General features: G+C 43.1%; 1 protein-coding gene across 1 annotated transcript in view; it reads right to left on the minus strand.

The window, feature by feature from the left end:
- The window catches only part of LOC148514971 (fer-1-like protein 4), a 168509-nt gene that overhangs the window by 18389 nt on the left and 131732 nt on the right, over nucleotides 1–18388 (minus strand). The window contains exons 34-40 of the mRNA XM_088480678.1: nucleotides 17271–17402; nucleotides 17076–17186; nucleotides 14473–14600; nucleotides 11992–12162; nucleotides 9753–9907; nucleotides 1966–2144; nucleotides 1402–1487 (exon numbers count right to left, since the gene is read on the minus strand). Of these exons, the coding sequence (XP_088336804.1) occupies nucleotides 1402–1487; nucleotides 1966–2144; nucleotides 9753–9907; nucleotides 11992–12162; nucleotides 14473–14600; nucleotides 17076–17186; nucleotides 17271–17402 (962 nt within the window). The remainder of the gene's footprint in view (nucleotides 1–1401; nucleotides 1488–1965; nucleotides 2145–9752; nucleotides 9908–11991; nucleotides 12163–14472; nucleotides 14601–17075; nucleotides 17187–17270; nucleotides 17403–18388) is intronic.

Genomic DNA, 18388 nt, shown 5'->3' on the forward strand with positions numbered 1-18388 from the left:
CGAGGCCTAATGACTCAATTATATGAATCAGTTATTTGTCCCCTCCCCTATTCAAATATATGCGATTCACGGGATTACCCACACAAGATAACTGTGGTGCACTCAGTGACAAGCATAGTGAGCGATTCCACCAAGACATTTCAGCAATGGAACAAAGATATCAGGGTAGGTGAATCACTACTGTTGGACAGTGACAAGGGATGCCCCAGAAGAGGAGTACAAGCGACAAGCAAAGAGAAAGCACCCCCATGAATAGGCCACTATATTAGATAGTACTTTCATATGCAGTATGTTTGTTTCGTATGCTGTATGTTTGTTTTGTACGCTGTATGTTTGTTTCGAATGCTGTATGTTTGTTTTGTATGCTGTATGTTTGTTTCGTTTTGTGTTCTTATTTGTGATTGATTGAATTAAAACAATTGTTGTTTATTTTCTATCAAGAAAATATCAGATTATTTTAAAATAGCTTTTCACTGACTATATTACTAATGTACATACAGTACCTCAAATTAGTAATGTATGACTATTTTTAGAAAGGAAACAAATTAAAAGTATTAATTTGTTGTACAGTGATATCGACATTCAGAATGTCAACATGTGCGGGAGGTCAATATGTTAAATGTCGACATTGGCAGTTCACATTGCGAATGCTCGCAGTCGAGTGATTTTGCATTGACATGTAAACTAACCCTAACTGCAGCCTACTCCTAACACTGAACTGGTTAAAAATCAGATCTTGACATAACTTCATGTCAATATTCTACCCATGTCGACATTCTGAGCATATACCGTCCCCAAACCTTCAGCATTAGCACAGCTGGTGTGTGGCAATAAATGTACAAGTAGTAGCTCTATTTTATTATATGAAATCTTGAAAAATATCATGTTTTACAGTACAGATGTTGTGAACTTAAAGATTGTACTAAACCAAAGTCGTTGGAAGAGCTGATAATTCGGACATGTGTTTGTCGCCTCTTGCACAGATTGCTCCAAACCATGGATGTGGAGAGAATTGGAAACATTTTGTTACATATCCTCACGTTAGTGTCTCCTCACAGACATCTATGGGGTCTATTTACTAAGCAGTGTTAGGAGACAGAGTGAAAAGTGATAAGAAAGTGATAAGGTGCCAGCCAATCAGCTCCCAACTGTCATCTCACAGGCTGTGTTTGAAAAATGACAGTTGGGAGCTGATTGGCTGGCACCTTATCACTTTCTGATCACTTTTCACTCTGTCTCCTACCACCGCTTAGTAAATAGACCCCTATATTATTTTGAACCTGCAAATTGTTGCACACATTGACTGTTAATTACATCCCAATCCCCCTCCCCGTCCCCCAAAGAGTGTGGTAAAGTAATACACATTGTCCAAAAGACTGGACTAGGCATAATTGGGCATACCTAGCGGGTTCACGTGGCTTGATGTTAACAGCAGGTGGGGCAGGAACATCAGTCGGAAACATGTCAATCCACATGTGAAGGGATCCCTGAAATATAAACATACATAATCAAATTAGAGCGCATTAATAATATTTGCACAGATGTCTAGAGCATGTGAAGTGCCTAATGATATGCAAACAGGACATACCCTATGGGGTTAATCCAATTAGGTGTGAGTTCCTCACACCCGCGGGCAAGTGTGGCTGAATGCTGCACTTACGGGACCCCTGGATACGCACATAGAGCCCCATAAAGCTGCAAGCAAAAATGTGCGAGTCCGGGGTGATACCGTGCCGTGAAAAGGGGGCGAATTACCGTGTCATTGCCAGTGTTTCTACTGCAGATGTGGACAAACAAATCATACAGCAACTACAAATGCAATCTGCAAAATATATACATATTTTACAATGTTTCTATATTAAACCACAATATTGTTATTTTATTTAACTTTACATATCAGCATCATCAATAAAAGTCTTCCATGGAACATGGTTAACATTTCTGTGATAAATTATGATGCATTACCTGTCCCATGCCTGGGTTCTCTGAGCTGTACAAGGTTCTCACTTCCACGTGCTCTGGCACCAGTGCAGTGCCATACTCTGGCATCTCATCCCAATGCTGGAGAACATGCAAAGCCTTGTGTTCATCGTAATCAGACAACATCTCATCTTCCTCTTTGTGCTTGTCTCTTATGAAAGCCTCTAAAAGACATAAAGTGTGAATATAACTATAACACATATAACAGAACTTTGTGAAACACTAAAATCTCTAGCAATATAGTGATCATAGACTAAATACAAATAAACAAAAATAAAAAAAGAAAATATAAAAAATAAATGGGCCTGATTCAGCATGGATCGCAACTGCTAAAGTGTACGCAGTAGGCTGATTGTGGCGTACTGCCCATGCGTATACATCGCAATGCGCGAAGGCATCACTACAATCACTACGATCACACTGATCAGGAAGACCATGGAGAGACAACGCAGAGTGAGTGACAGGTAGTCAGTGTTTGGGGGTGGTGACGAGGGAGTGGTTGGAGAAACGTAGGTGTGCCTGGCCGTTTGAACACCGTTGCAGGGGCGTGCATAAATTATTCACTGCGACAGCATACGCAGCTTGAGTACTCACTGCGTACAACGAGGTTAGCAATTTCTGAGTAAGGTCAGACCTGCTGTAATTCTGCATGAGGGGCCGATGTTACTCGATGTTCCCGATGTATACGCAGGGCTGCAAGATATTACGGATGTGAGATAGCGGTAGTGGGTGTCTCTATGCTGGCTGTGCGACGGCATTGCGATAGCATTCATTAGCATATTTTCGCAGCAGACCTGCGTGCGTAATCACAGCTGCGATCACAATAGCGATTTGTAGTGAATCAGGTCCAATGTGCAAAGCAGAGAAACAAAAATAAAAAGAATAACAGTTTCTAATTAATAAAAGAAAATGTAACAGTGATAAATGTCCGTATAACAGGTGTTCAGCATTATCTGTAACAGCATGAATTTTCTGTAGCCACAAGTGACAAGCCAGCTCCAAACTCCAAAACATACATATGACATGAGTTACTGGCCTACACTGCTGATCTGACAACAGATTATGTTGAGCTTGTATGTTCAAATGGATAAAAGCCCCATCCTCATGATTTTGTTTTCTTTTTTTTGGGGGGGGGGGTGTACTAAGCCTTGGAGAGTGATAAACTGGAGAGAGATAAAGTACTAACCAATTAGCTCCTAACTGTCACTTTATAGGCTGTGTTTGAAAAATGAAAGTTAGGAGCTTATTTGTTGGTAATTTATCTCTCTCCAAGGCTTAATACATCTCCCCCTTAGTAGGCCCCAGTCAGAGGGTGAAATTGCACCTGCCATAGGAGATGTGAGCGATATGGCACCGATAGTGGCATCTAAAGAATCATTGGCAGTATTACAGTGTGCAGAGACGCAGAAAGCAGGCACCTAAGTCCTAGCATATACAGACACAGGATACACCACCAGGGGAAGGGCTGATACTAGCATTTGCATATTATCGCAGCCATGACTCTGGCAACAGATGCAAGAGCGGAAGCAGCAGTGCCCATCTCTGAATTAGGCCCTTAGTTCCCCTAATGATTGAATTATGCTGCTAATATGGAACGGTCAGACTGGAACCTTATGGGGAGAACTGGTGTCATCTGACTAGAACATTGAAAGCTACACTGAGTCCTGGCACATTTATTAAAAGCGTCAACTCCTCTGGAGCCCAAGGACCCTTAAGATTGTCAATATGTGTATACTATTTGTAGAGAAACATGTAAATAGTAGACACCAGCAAAATCCAGATACAGCAGACCGCACAGGTCTTAACCAGTAGTTTGGTTTATTATAGTGTTGCAGTATGTTTGTACAGCTGTACTCAGTTACATTCACACAGTATCCTGGATTGAGTGGAGCATGCATAGGACCAGATGAGCATGTATGAGGGTAGCGGTACAGCGATACAGTGGTAAATGCAGAATATATTGCAGGGTCACCGAAGCTACTGTAAGTGTGGAACACATCCATGCCCCACTGTAGCACTCTGTAACACAGTAACAAGATGGCGCCGTGCATGTGTTGTCTGCTGTGTCCATCTGGGCTGGTGCTGTCTGCTGTGTCCATCTGCGCTGGTGCTGTCTGCTGTGTCCATCTGGGCTGGTGCTGTCTGCTGTGTCCATCTGGGCTGGTGTTGTCTGCTGTGTCCATCTGGGCTGGTGCTGTCTGCTGTGTCCATCTGGGCCGGTGCTGTCTGCTGTGTTCATCTGGGCTGGTGCTGTCTGCTGTGTCCATCTGGGCTGGTGCTGTCTGCTGTGTCCATCTGCGCTGGTGCTGTCTGCTGTGCCCAACTGGGCTGGTGTTGTCTGCTGTGTCCATCTGGGCTGCTGTGCTGTGTCCATCTGGGTTGGTAGCGTGCTGCTCAGGGGTGCTCCGGGCCCCAAGTTCTGGACAAAAAAAATAAAATAAAATGTGTATTTTTTTTTTCTGTGTGTGCGTTAGCCCCACTTATTATCAGACAGCTGCAACCTAGTACTGCCTGTGTCGTCAATCGCTGCCTCGGTCAGGGGTGCTCCGGGCCCCAAGTTGTGGGTATGGGATAATTTTCATTTTCATGTCCAAAGCACATTGGCAGCTTGTTTTATGGGGGTCCAAACAAACCAATCATTTCAGCCACAGTTGGCAGTCCCTGTCACTGAAATGATTGGTTTGTTAAACTGTGAATGTCCTATTTCATATACAACATAAGGGTGGGTGGGAGGGCCCAAGGACTTTTCCATTTTGCACCTATTTTCTCTGCATTATGTGCTGTTTGGGGCATTGCTGCCTGACATTTTGGATTTGATTGTTTATGAATGTCCAGAAATTGTAATGGCCACACTCAGCATCTCCTGTATGCCCGTTTCATTTTTTAAAAATGGCCACATGTTCGCCCACTGCTGTCGCTTAGTTTAGTCAGCCAGGTAGCTGGACACAACAATTTAGCCCTAGGCCTATCCTAGATGAAAAAATCAATATTGTGAGCTGTGAGGTGGTCAAATTTGACTGCGAATGACTGGGAATAAATGTTTATTAAAGTTAATAATACTGTAGGAACAAAAACAGGCCCAAATTATTTGGTTTTACCTATTTTTATAATTTTTTGAAAAAAGATCCAGATCCAAAATCAAACACGCAAGGGTGGCTTTGCAAAACCAGATCCAGATCTAAAACACGAAGGAGATACAGGCCCTGATTCAGAAGCGCTCGCAAAAAGCGAGCGCTCGCTCTGAATCAGGGCTGCCGCTTTTTTTTACCCGGACTCCTGGTCGCTCGCTAAGCTGTGGGTGACCACCCACAGCTTTTGCGAGTGGCCAGGTGATGGTCACAATTATCACGACCATCGGGCTTGCGACGAGACCCTTGTGGTAGGGTCACGTCAGCCGCAAGCCTCAGTGAGCTTCCTGCTCAAATAGAGCAGGAAGCTCACTACTGAGATCATGAGTAGGGCAGCCCACAAATGTCAGGCGTTCCTTCAGGAACGCCTGCGTTTGACCAGCCACCCCCCCTCCCCGCCTACAAAACGGGGCGAGCTGTCGATAACATCGACAGCCGCCCCGTTTGAAGCGAGCCCCGGAGCAAGTTAATTTCTCACTCGCTACGGGGCTTGTGCACGTACGCGGCGCGTGCGCAGTGCCCAACCATTGACTCGCTTGCGAGCGGGTCTGAATGACTGAAAGACTGAATTCACTCAAGGGGGTAGAATTACTAAGCTCTGTGTTGGTCCAAATTTGCAGTCATAGGAGTATTTTGTAATTTTTACAAACATGGAAATTTACTATGACAAAAACAGGTGTATTTTCTATATTTTCAGAGGTGAACACTGCCGAATCCAAAGTTAAAATGCACTCATAAATACAAATAGAAAAGAATACACCATCATCTAAACATGACAGTACTTCCATAGACAGGAATACAACACGGGAATTTACCAAGAATCGTAATTATAATCACGGGTGTAAGTTAAGCAAACTTGGTTAAAAAAATAGTTTGAAATAGACCCTCCTCCTGAGCAGCGTGTCTTGCAGAAACATACACAGATCAGTGTGATCTGTGTAGGTTTCTGCCTCTAATGAATAAAATAAAATAGATTTTTTTTTTTTTTTTAAATGACGTGGGGTTCCCCCCAAAAGCATACCAAGTCCCAAGCTCCGGAAGCCAGTCTTGGTTCTAAAAATATGGGGGAGAAAATGTGTAGGGGTCCCCTGTATTTTATGAACCAGCACTGGGCTCTGTGAGCCAGTCCTGGTTTTAAAAATACGGGGGGAAAAATGGCGTAGAGTTCCCCATATTTTTAAAACAGCACTGGACTCAAACTAGCCGGAGTGTAATGCCACAACTAAGGGAACCCTTTCACCGAATCACCCCGGCTAAAGCATTAACACCACAAACTAATCAGCCCAGGCCGGGGATCCCAGGGGAGGTGGGGACCCCCCAATAAAGAAGTTCCCCCTCTACTGAGCACCACAGGCCTAGGCTGAAGCCTGGGGCTCTTCCCTACACCCCTGGCTGGTGGGTGCAGGGGTAATAGTGATAATATTTTATGTAAACTATTGTTTTTTACAGTGGGACTACAGGTGCCAGTACACACACACCGTGTAAAGTATAAGTTTATTACACACAAAACACACACATACATACTCACTTTCTCCCCGGTGATGGGTCCCCTTTTCCAGTAGTAATCTATGGTTATCCCTAAAGAAAATAAAATTAAATACTCACTTACCTCCTGGCACAGGTCGGTCCTCTTCTCCAGTACAGTCCCTGCCATACAAAATAACAAACCGAGTAACGCGGACCAGTACAGACAGTACAGGTTAGACATTGAAGAGATGTATGTGCTTCCACATACATCTCTTCCCAGGCAAATGATGGAGACCTCATGGGTAACGTCATTTGCCGGGCCGCCAGCCAATCAGAGGCCGCTTTAGATTAAGGGGCCGCTGATTGGCTGTGGGCCGCGTCACTATTTATTGACATGCCACACATGTCAATCAACATGTCTGATCAACAACTGATGTGTGTCCAAACTTAAATGGTGAGAGGATGATCCCTGTTAAGTTTATTTTCCCTAAGTCACTACAGGAGTAACTGATACATTTTGCAGACAGTCTTACAAACTGGCTGGTGTGATGATGTTGAGACTGTACAAGTCCGTACAGTGAGAGGATCTGATCAGCCCATGGATGACCATTTGCTGGGACAATGTCAGGATGGATGATGCATCTATGAGATTCTAATGTCTGAGCCTTCTTCAGAACATGACACTGCAACAAGGATGAAAATCCTTCCTTGAACTCATGGTTTTCTATGGTATTAATGAGTGACAAAAATGTCTGTTTAATTTTCAAAGGTTGTCAAAAGTATCCATATAGCTTCTGGACCAAGAGGAGATTTGAGTAAAAACAAATCTCTTTTGCTCTTCTGCAGCTAGAACAACTACCCTTGTAGAGATTTTTGTTTTGTTCTGTCTCCAGGTAGAGCAATGTTAAAATCCTACTCTAGAGGTCTGACTTCTCCTTTTCACAGAGGAATGAAATAAGTGAAATCTAGTTCCTTTAGGTTTTGGGACATTAATGGGTTGGAAGGAGCTTTTTCCCAATTGTCAAGAAAAATAATGGTATCCACTTCAGGACAAAATAAGGCATCACCAGAAAAAGAAACGCCTCTCCAGAGTCCTTTTGAGATATTCATGAATCTTGTATGCCGTAAGTCAGAAGACACAGTGTGCTAAAACTGATATCCTAGCCCCAATAGACCCTGCATCAACAGTTGCATTCCATAAATACTTTTCACCAAAGTTATGAAATCTGATGTGATCCTACCAGATAGCAAACCCTCCACCATTTGCTCCAAACGTCTCTCTACTGCCTTATTGACCTTAGTCAAAGCTCCGATGGGTCTAGAGGAGGTTCCTGTATATGTACCTATCTGTGCTATCTCTTAAGAGAAATGGAATGTTGGGAACCATAAACAGGCATGGATTAGAGCATCAGACTCACATGGAAGAGGGTAAAGGAGCTGCAACCTGCATTATACCTGAAACCTATGATCAGGTTCAACAGCAATTTGTCTGGTACATGTGATTTCACACTGTCCTGGATATTTAATGCCTTAACTTTTCACCTGTACTCCCTGCTTCTTATTGGCATACTTGTAAGGGACATGATGAAACCTCTCCCTCGCTTTCTTCTTGGGAAGAATATTCTGAGTCTGATCCTCTCGAAGACTAAAAAACCCACAGAATCTGTTCACCCATGGTTTAGAACTGCTGATAGAGTCAGCAGGAGACAGGATTCTTTCCAAGGAAGAAAAAACTTTATCCAGACCCTGCTCCATCTTCACCAGGCATTGAACCCAAGCTGGCTTATCAGGTACCTCTAGTGAAGAGTCCAAGGGAAGGAAGAATCACTCCTCATGAGAAGGGTAGAGTAGGGAAGATTCACGCTATTTTCCCTCAAAACTATAGTGACCTGTGTAAACTCTGCAGTAAGCTTGTGAAAGATCTTGCCCAGGGTGACTCAGACATCTCAGTGGGAATTCCTCATGAGTGAGCACAGCTACTGGCCCTGCATACTCTGTAAAGGGAATCCATTCCATCATCTTGAGCAGGCAAATTTCTTAGCTGCTGTTTCTCTTCCAGACTTTAAGCCCCTAGGGCTGCCACAACTAAAGATAGACTCTCAAGAGGTGAGGGGAGATACTTACCTGCAATCTGTATCTTGGGTACACAGTCTGTTGCAGATCCCAGTACCAGATAGCATTGAAGACAGAGATAATAATCATTCGCTGCAGTATGTCCCCCCATCACTGTACCTGTTCAGCCCACTCTAGCCATCCGTCATGGGGGATGTAGTTCATATCCCAGCGATCGGGATGTCGGCACTGAAATCCTGACACCATTTAGAATCCCCGTCATGGCTGTGAGAATGCTGATGGCATAACGATTGAAAGCAAACTATTGATGTTTGCTAACGGTCGATGGCCAACCCAAAATCCCCCTGGGTATCCAGCTCTGCACCTACTACCACTATGGTTGAATGCAATGTTTATGAACGTACTGTAACTGAGACCACTCTTAACTAAATAATTTTTTTGAAAGTGCCTATCCAGCAAGTGCTGTTTACAGGTGAAAAGAGGATCTAAGAGTAAGGAGTTTGGCCTTGAATCATTAAAGCCACATTCTGCTTAATGTTGTGAATTCTGACACTAAAAAGAAGCAGTTTATAATGGTGAGCTACAATTTCAACACTGTACAGTTGATTATTTGCCTTATTCTGCAATAAAATACAATTTTTTACATATTTCCCAGGCAGAGGTTATATCTCAGCTGTGGGTGTATATGGTACACAGGGCCTAGCTATCGTGTTAAGTGAAATGGCATCCCTCTCATCATTTATTTATTTTACCATAATATTTGCATATGAGCTGTAGAACAACTATTGTAGTGTGTAATATCAGATTTCCCACAAAGTAAATGTCACCAATGAATACTTTTGCTTCAATTACAAATTTTGCTGCACCCCAAATTCTGTCACATCAGACAGCTGCCTCATTAATGGCCCAGCACTCATGATAAGTATTGTGTGTGCATATCTTCAATGTAATTCATGAGTTTTTAAATGATCAAATATTCCTTTATCATTTTAACCTGATACACCTGACATATTGGTTGGCAATCACTGAAGTAATCTCGTTATTTATGGCAGTTACTACAGATATGCTCCAAAGGACCTCATACATGAGTTGGAATCTGATTACCTTCAGGAAATGCCTCGTTGGGTATCTTAAAAATTTTGTTATTCACTTTAACTTCCTCCCTCCTGTACTCTGCTGCTGGCAGGCCGTGCTTCTTACATAATGAACTGAGAATCTGCGTGGGTTTGAATGCATCTCTCCAAGCATTATAGCCATCTCTGTGATACCATTTGGAAAATATTAGACAAAAACTGGTTCAGCATATAAAATAAACATGTAATTATATTAAGAGCGTGATGTAAAAATATGTTCTAGATTATTTTTGTGTGCCTCTGCAGATTCTGTGTATATGCCCTATTACTGACACTAGAACCTATGCATCAGGAACACAGATAATAAGTGGGATGGGACAATCATCAGTCGCTTGCAGGCAGTTGTTGAGCAGTCAACCTCCTGGCCCTGTACTTACCTGTATGAATAATTATTATTATTAACCACAAGGAATAGGCAGAGTCATACAGGGTAAACAGATAAACAGGAACAGGGTAACAGAGCATTAAAACAATATGCAAGGCAGATGAATGCATAAGTACACTGCATTAGTAGTACTAACATCATACCACAGAGTAGGACAGATAGCAGGAGCAGGGGTAGGGCAACTCGCTGGAGCTAACAGAAGCAAATCAATTCAGTGCTCAGTAATCCTGTGTCCAACAAATGAGTTGTCCAAGTCACTGAGGGGTTGAAGCACAAGGGAGCAGGGCAGAGTACTGGTGACATGGACAGTGCTGGGGAAGAACAAGAGGATGGAGTGCCCAGTCCATAAGAGCTTACATACTTAAGGTGGGTACACACTGAAGCTATATCGGCCCAAAATGTTGTTTCCGGGCAACTCGGAACGACATATCAACCAGATCATTCAGTGTGTACAGCCAATCTGTGCACTCCCACGGTCATTAGCTATATGTTCCGGTTGGCCGCACAACGCATGCAGCACCATACAAGGTACAAGGGATCATCCCGTCTTTCATTAGATCGTTTTGATGTGTACCGTGGATATGATATGTTAGCCCATCGGTCACCATATCATCCGAGTAGACAACCCTCCAGTGTGTACCCAGCTTAAGGGAACGGGGTGGAGGCTGAATTTGGAAAGATCTTTAGTGGAGGGGTGGAGAAGAATAGCAGTGAGTTATATGGAAGGCTGGTACACTTTTATAAAAAATATAAATTTTAAGGACACATTTAAAGCTTGGGAGATGTAGAGAGTCTGATTGGGCTAGGGAGTTCCAGAGGATGGGTTCACCTCAAACAATGTATTGGAGATGAGCATGAGATTGACCAGGGTGAAGGATAGGTGCTGGCCAGAGGAGGAATGGAGAGGGAAGTAGGGAGTGTGGAGAGAGATGAGATAGAGATGTGGTGAGGGGAGGAGTTGTTTGAGGCTTTGTAAGTGTATGTAAGTAGCTTGCATTGAAGGAGAGGAAAATAAAATAAGCAGCATTACTGAAAATAGAATGAAGTGAGGAGAGAGACAATAAAGAGGGATACCAGTGAGGAGGAGGTTAAAATTAAGGTGCAATAGGGGAATAGAAGGATTCATACACAAGCAACTTGTCAGTCACCAAGACGAGGGGTGAGGGTGAAAGTGCAGCAGGGAAAGTGGTATCAAAGGGGAAAGCCAAGTGAGGAATGGTGAGGAATTTGAGGGAGTCACAGATGAAATGAACATGGATGAAGGCCATAATCACATGAACTTCTGGGCAGATATGTTGACATCAGGGAATTGGGCACAAGCCCATTGTATGTATGTTGGCATAGATAAGGGTTGAAAAAAAGAAAAAAAGTTAGGACAGCATGTGGAAGTTATGATAGTAGCAAATATCCAAGATGTCAATGCAAACTGATGTAACTTGATACCAAGCCTTAGGTAGGTTAAAATAGCCTTGCTCCATAATCATAACTTGTGAAAAATTAGACATTAGTGTGTCCAGGGTAAATTTAAAATGAGTGCAACCCACATGGGACAAAATGTAACTATATCCCAAATGTTTTCTCAATATATCAGTTCGTAATAATTTTTTTATGTTACTTGAACAAATTACACTAATGGAGAAATTGTTACATATTATTATAATTCAATAAGACCTCTGATATCACTATGTATATAGTTGTTTTACAGCTAGAGCTACTAGATCTATTTATGGCATATGGACTTGGACCATGCTAGTTTAAGGGTTAGGATGAAAATATTTAGATTATGCTTGGGGCTTTTATTCTATATGGACATGTATACACTTACACATCATACTGTAGTGGTAGACCACAGTTCGGCCGGTGATTACTGTAGAAACGATTTTCCAGATCCAATTTAGTATCACCAATTAGATCATCTGACCCAACAAAGTCATGATCATATACTGAGATTAACAGTTCTGATTCATCTGGGAATGAGATGGTAATTTCAAACACCCTGCACAGTAGATAAAAGAGAAAGAGGGTGTTTAGTGAAAAATATAAATTATTAGGGTCTCATTTATCAACGAGTTTTATAATATGCAACGAGTGTTAAAACTTGTTCCGTATGAAAATGGTGCTCCAGCCAATTAGCTCCTAACTGTCATCTGTTTGAAAAATGACAGTTGGGAGCTGATTGGCTGGAGCACCATTTATCATGCGCAACAAGTTTTAATACTTGTTGTGAATAAAACTTGTTGATAAATGAGGCCCTAAGTTAGAAATATCAACATACTGTAACAAGTACATAGTGACGTCTTACATTGGAAGTAGATATTCTAGATCTGAGCAGTTATAAAATAAATCAACAAAGTGAAATCACAGCATTTTTGATATTCCTAACCACAGGCTGGAATCATAAATCAGGGGCGTATCTATAATGGGTGCAGGGAGTGCGGGGCACACGGGTCCCTGGGTCCAAGGGGGCCCCGCACTGCACACCCTGCTCCCATAGTATTACTTACCTCTCCGGAGTCCCACGTCGTCGTGGGGGTCCAGCGATTTAATAATGACTGGAAAATGGCCACCGTGGCCATTTTCCCGTCGTTTGCGCAAGTGCAGTACAGGGAAAATAGCTGCCACGGCCATTTTCCCGGTGACCTGCACATACTCTATAGACTCTGGGCACACTCTAGTGCCCAGAGTCTATAACTCCGGCGCTGGCCGCGCACAGCTCTGTGCGCTGCCGGCCGACGGACAGAGAGGAGTGGGCCGTGTCGGAGACTGCTCACGGGCCCCCTCCTCTCTAGAAACTCACCTGCGCACTATTATGTGCTCCCGTGCATTGTTGCAGGCAGATCGGAAAATATCGCATGTGGTGCAGTGCATATTAATGAAGGACAGAACGACACATCGTTCCGTCGTTCATTAAATTTAATGTGTACCAATAGAGCTTAAAATGGTCCTAGAGAAAAAGTGAGAAAAGAAATATAAACTTCTAAATATTAAAATATTACAAGAAACTGTGTGTCTTTAAATTGTCTTCTTCACAATTCAAAAATATAATTTAGTCTGCATTTCATAATTTATATATCATGTGGCGTGCTCTGTGCAGAGCCCACAGTAGCGGTGCCCCTTATGCACTGCCCCATGGAGTGGTGCCCCTTATGCAATGCCCCCATTAGTAGTGCCCCCAGTGGTAATGCCACCATTAGTAGTGCCCCAAGTGGTAATGCACCCTTTCGTAGTGCCCCCAGTAGAAATGCCTCCTGTAGTAGTGCCCCCAGTAGTAGTGCCTCCAGTAGTAATGCCCCTTACACAAAAAGAAACAGTAAATACTTGAAAAAAAACCCAGTAAACTAAATACAATACTTACCTTAAGCCCGCTCCTGGTTTGCTGCCGTCCGAATGGCTGCTCCTTGGAACTATGGGAGAGACGTCATGACGTCTCCCATAGTGCTTACTGCGGGAGCCGAAAGCCAGAGCTCAGCAGTAAACTCCAGCCTCCGGCTGCTGCTGTAGGGAAGGAGCCGCGTGCCCGCTGGTAACAAAATCTCAACGGGTGCCAGGTAACTCCCTGCAGTGCAGGGCTGACTGGCCGGGTAAGGTGGGCTGGTTCCGGCTCCAAATAGAACTGACTAAACAAAGTTGCGCCCCGTTCCAGCCCACTTTAACACCTGTGTACCAGCACTCGCCCTGACCATCGGCAAGATAGCCGCGTCATTTACTGTGTAACCAGCTTTAAAATTTTCCCTGGATAATGGGAGGAGCTGGTTTGATTTAAGGGGCTCTTTGCTAAATGCAGTGTACTTTTTTATTAAAATGCAGCTATGAAATTTTTGTTTTCTTGCTGGCATTATTTAAATTAGATCATAATAATAGACTAATCAGTACTTGTCAATTATTTGGGTGGCATCCAGCCTCTATTATTCCAGAGATTTAGTTATTTTGAGTGCATCCACTCATTTGAGGGCATGTGTAAATTACAGTACACTTGTCGCTCTTCCACAATCTGTCGCACAGCAGAGGGGAAGCCCTATCCTTCCCGAGACTCTCAGCATCTCACATTAAGAACTCACTTTGGACTCTGCTGCACCTTGTACTGTACTCATTAGTAATAGAGGGCAAATATTAACCAAATGATAGTTGGGCTCTGTTTTTTCAAATGGAATCCATATAAATAACAATCTGTATTCTGTATGTTCACCAAATGGGTATGATGTACTGTATAATAACACTCAACATGAGAATCACCACACACATAACAAAATTCTACTGTGTCTGTAGCCTACTGGAACATATTTTATTTATTGGAAGGGTTACTTACTCTCCAAACACTGGGTTTAGCTGCTTAGGAATATATCTCTCTTTACTGTCCATAGTCTGGTCTCCCACTTTCACTACCACATATGGATCCGCCTTCCCATTAGTATCAGCTGGAGCTAAATTAGTTGCCTACAATAAATAAAGGTTAAAAATACATTGCACACTTACAAGTATCTGTCACAAACCTGCTACTATTCAACTCTTGTCCAATGATACTATAAACCTTGCAGTGACCCAATATATCATTGTTTGTGCAGAGTTCTTTAGCCTTTTTCTGAGTCCTTTACTATGGACAAAACTAGTACAGGAGCTTGTCTGGTAAGAGCACCTGCTGTATGTGAGCCCTTTACATGTATACTAATTTCCTGTAGAGACTGGGAGGAAGTTGCCTACATGAATGGTGCATACCAGTGTATAAGCACCTCAACCCATCTACCAATTTCATTTTCACATACTCAAAGAACAAAGGGCCTGATTCAGAGTTGGGAATAGAGAGAGATAGCACTTAACTGTGTACCTGGACAAACCATGTTGCAATGCAAGGGGTGTAAATACATAATTTCTTTTTTGCATGTAGGTAAATACTGGCTGCTTTTACATGTAGCCCACAAATACTGCACGGCTTTATTATTACTCTACAATTTAGATGTCAGTTTGGACACCTCCCTCCCAAATCTAAATCTCTCTGCACATTTTACATCTGCCCCACCTGCAGTGCAACATGGTTTCGCCAAGATGATAAGTTGAATCAACTCTGAATCAGGCCCAAAATCTGTTCCTAATGCTTGTTTCAACCCATTTATGTTACAAATCACATTAGAAGAATTTTACAATGAGACAAAGGTCCTGATCCAGGGGGGGGACAGTGCTGCTGTTCACAGAGGGCCTGATTCAGCATGGATCGCTATTCTGCTAGAACGCACGCAACGCAGTTGCTAATATCAGCGGTGATATGTAAATGTTTGCATTCGCATTGCATTTGCAGCCTAACATAAGGACTCACATCCGTATACTTGGCCAACATAGCGAAACAATCAGTAACATCGAGTAACATCAGACCCATACGCACAGATAAGGCAGGTCAGACCTCACTCAGTAATTGCTTACTTCAGCGCACGCTATGAGGCCTCAGGCAGCCTGGTATCGCTGTGGCTAATTCATTTATATAATATGTAGATGAACTTTCTGTTTTCTACAACTACACCTTAAATAGATTTTGAGAGCATGAAACGTACTGGCACGCCTGCATTCGCACGACCAACCCCCCCGTCACCACCCACTTCCTGTCAATCACTCTGCATTCGCAGTCCCGATCGCAGCCTTCTGGTTTGCGCACTGCGATGCATACGCATGCGCAGTGCGAATTAATCAGCCGATTGCGTGTGTATAAACAACTGCATTCCTTGCTGAATCAGGCCCAGGGTTGGGAGATTTTTTGCAACTGAGCATGTACAAAGCTTCCAAGAAACTGTGATAATGCATGAATGCCATGTTGTGTACACACAAAGGCGCAGTTGTGAGTGATAAGCACAGCATCAGATATCTTGTGGAAAAGTTAAGGTCATTCCTGGGTGGAGACTGGGAGGTGGTGCAATGCAAAAATGGTTTGTTTTATGAACGTGTTATGGGAGTGTCCCGGGAGTGTCAGTGAAAGTGACTGCAGACGCTCAGCTGCAGATATGCATCGTCCCACCACAACTCATCCTGTTTCGCCTCTTTACCAAGGCGAAGCAGGAAGCAGTACCAATGAGATGTATGAACATATCTTCCGGAGTTGGGGAGTGAAAACTCCCCCCTCTGGCGATCCCCGCCAGAGCCCACAGCACATCAGCCTAGTGCTGATGCACTCTCCCCCTTCCCGGCCAACTCCACTGGGCATGCGGGATATCTCGCAAGCATCGCAAGATCTTGCGTGCAGCCCGGAGCCAACAGTTGCCGCAGCAGGGACAGTGCTGTCCCTACTGTGGTGATAGGACAATGACAGCTGCGGTTGTCGATACCGATAACTGCAGCTGTCGGAATGGTCAGTGCCACTGACCATTCATAATTGTCCAGCACATCGTCGCTACTATCTTGTAGATAGCAGCGCCGATAATGATGCTGTAATTTAACACCGAACCCCATAATAATAGATGGGGCAGAAGCGGAATCCGCGCACATAACGTGGTCTGATACCACTTCTTCCCATATTGCCCCTTTATACATCTCTCCCAATATGCTGTTTGAGCTAATGAGATAAGCTGACAATGACATGTAAATTTTTATATGTAATATTAAATTGTCTAACGAGGGGTTTAAATAAATTCAAGTAATTCATGACCATCTTTTGGCTTGCTATATAACATTAGCAAACATGGTCATGGATTACACTATATTATCACTAAATGAACTTCAGTGTGCTATAGTCCTTTAATGGGTACTAAATAAAGTTATAGTACTAGTAACTTATTGTTCAACATTCACATTAATGGCATTAGTAATTGTCCGTGCACCATTGCTGCCACTTTAAAAGAAAGCGTGCGCAGCCATTTTGCTTGGTGTAAACACAATCCTGCAAAGATGTATCAGATTTAGGAGTCCACACATCCATCAGAAGTTACTCACTTTGACAATGTAAATTCTCACAAGAACTTTTACAGGCCGGTTTCTTGGTACACCCCTCATTACCTGGAACTCATCAGTGGCCTCACTGGCTGGGAATATATAGAATGATCCCTAGGGAACATAATTATAACATCAGAAAGAGCTTGTGGTCCAGAGCCAGGCATAATGTATAATGAATCACAAGAGAAAATATACTTTGTATTTTCCCATGAAGTTATCTTCATCATTTCCATCCTCGTCATCCAGTGCCTTGCCTCGATACAGAGGAAATACATGTAGCCAGTCTTCAAACTTGTCATAATCATCCTCGAGTTCCCCATTGCAAATCTGCAGGAGACAACTGCTGTTAGTCTAAGATACTGTAGCTGACTAGTATTTAATCTGAAGTAATTTTCTGGAACCAGGGGCGTATCATGAGCTCCAAAATGTGTATCAGGACTGGAGTCCGGACTCCTCTAGTGTCTAAAGCGCTGAAACTTGTACTGGAAGGTGACTGTCCCACAGAGTTGGAGACGTGCATCCATGGTCACTAGAATCCAGTTCCAAATGATGCATGGGTGACCCCTGTTGAGGTTGTCGTCCGAAAACACTAAAGGATTGACTGGCAAATGACAGCACTGCAGCATGAAATTTATTAACTTCTAGAGGAGCATGATCTGGAACTCCCTTGAGTGGAACCAAGCAAACAGGACTACCTTGAAAGAGGAGACCATTTTACCCAACAATATCAAAGAAAGTGCACCAACAACTGCTTCTCTGCCAGATAAGTCTGACTAGTCTCTGCAGGGAGAAAATATTATCCTCTGGCCAAATTACTCAATGTTGTTGGGTATCAAAAAGAAACCCCAAGAATATAATTTGTAATTTATAATCCAAACTTCTGATTCCAAGGATTTTGGCAGTCTCCTGCACCTGGACTTGCAGTAAGGCTGGAGAGTAAAAACCTCCCCAGTTAGCCCCACTTGTCAAGTGGCTATGATTGCCATAAGTTTTGTGAAGATCATTGGTATATTGCAACACACATGAGGAGGTAATGAGGGCTGTCCCAGATGGGGACATGCAGGTAGGTCTCCTCGATGTCTATGGACATCATAAGCATCCCCTATTACATGTTGCTGATTATAGACCTAAGTGAATTTCAATTTGAACTTGTCTGTCCTTATGTGGACATTCAGAGATTTTAGTTTGAGAATGGGTATGAAGGACAAAAAGAGAATTAAAAACACAACCCTCACTGGTCTTCTGGGACAGGGATCACAGCTGCCAAGGAGAGAAATGCATGAATACTGTAGCTCTATTTAGAACCAACCTCT

The sequence above is a fragment of the Taudactylus pleione genome, unplaced genomic scaffold (assembly GCF_031769625.1).
Source record: "Taudactylus pleione unplaced genomic scaffold, aTauple2 ptg000256l, whole genome shotgun sequence".
NCBI lineage: Eukaryota > Metazoa > Chordata > Amphibia > Anura > Myobatrachidae > Taudactylus > Taudactylus pleione.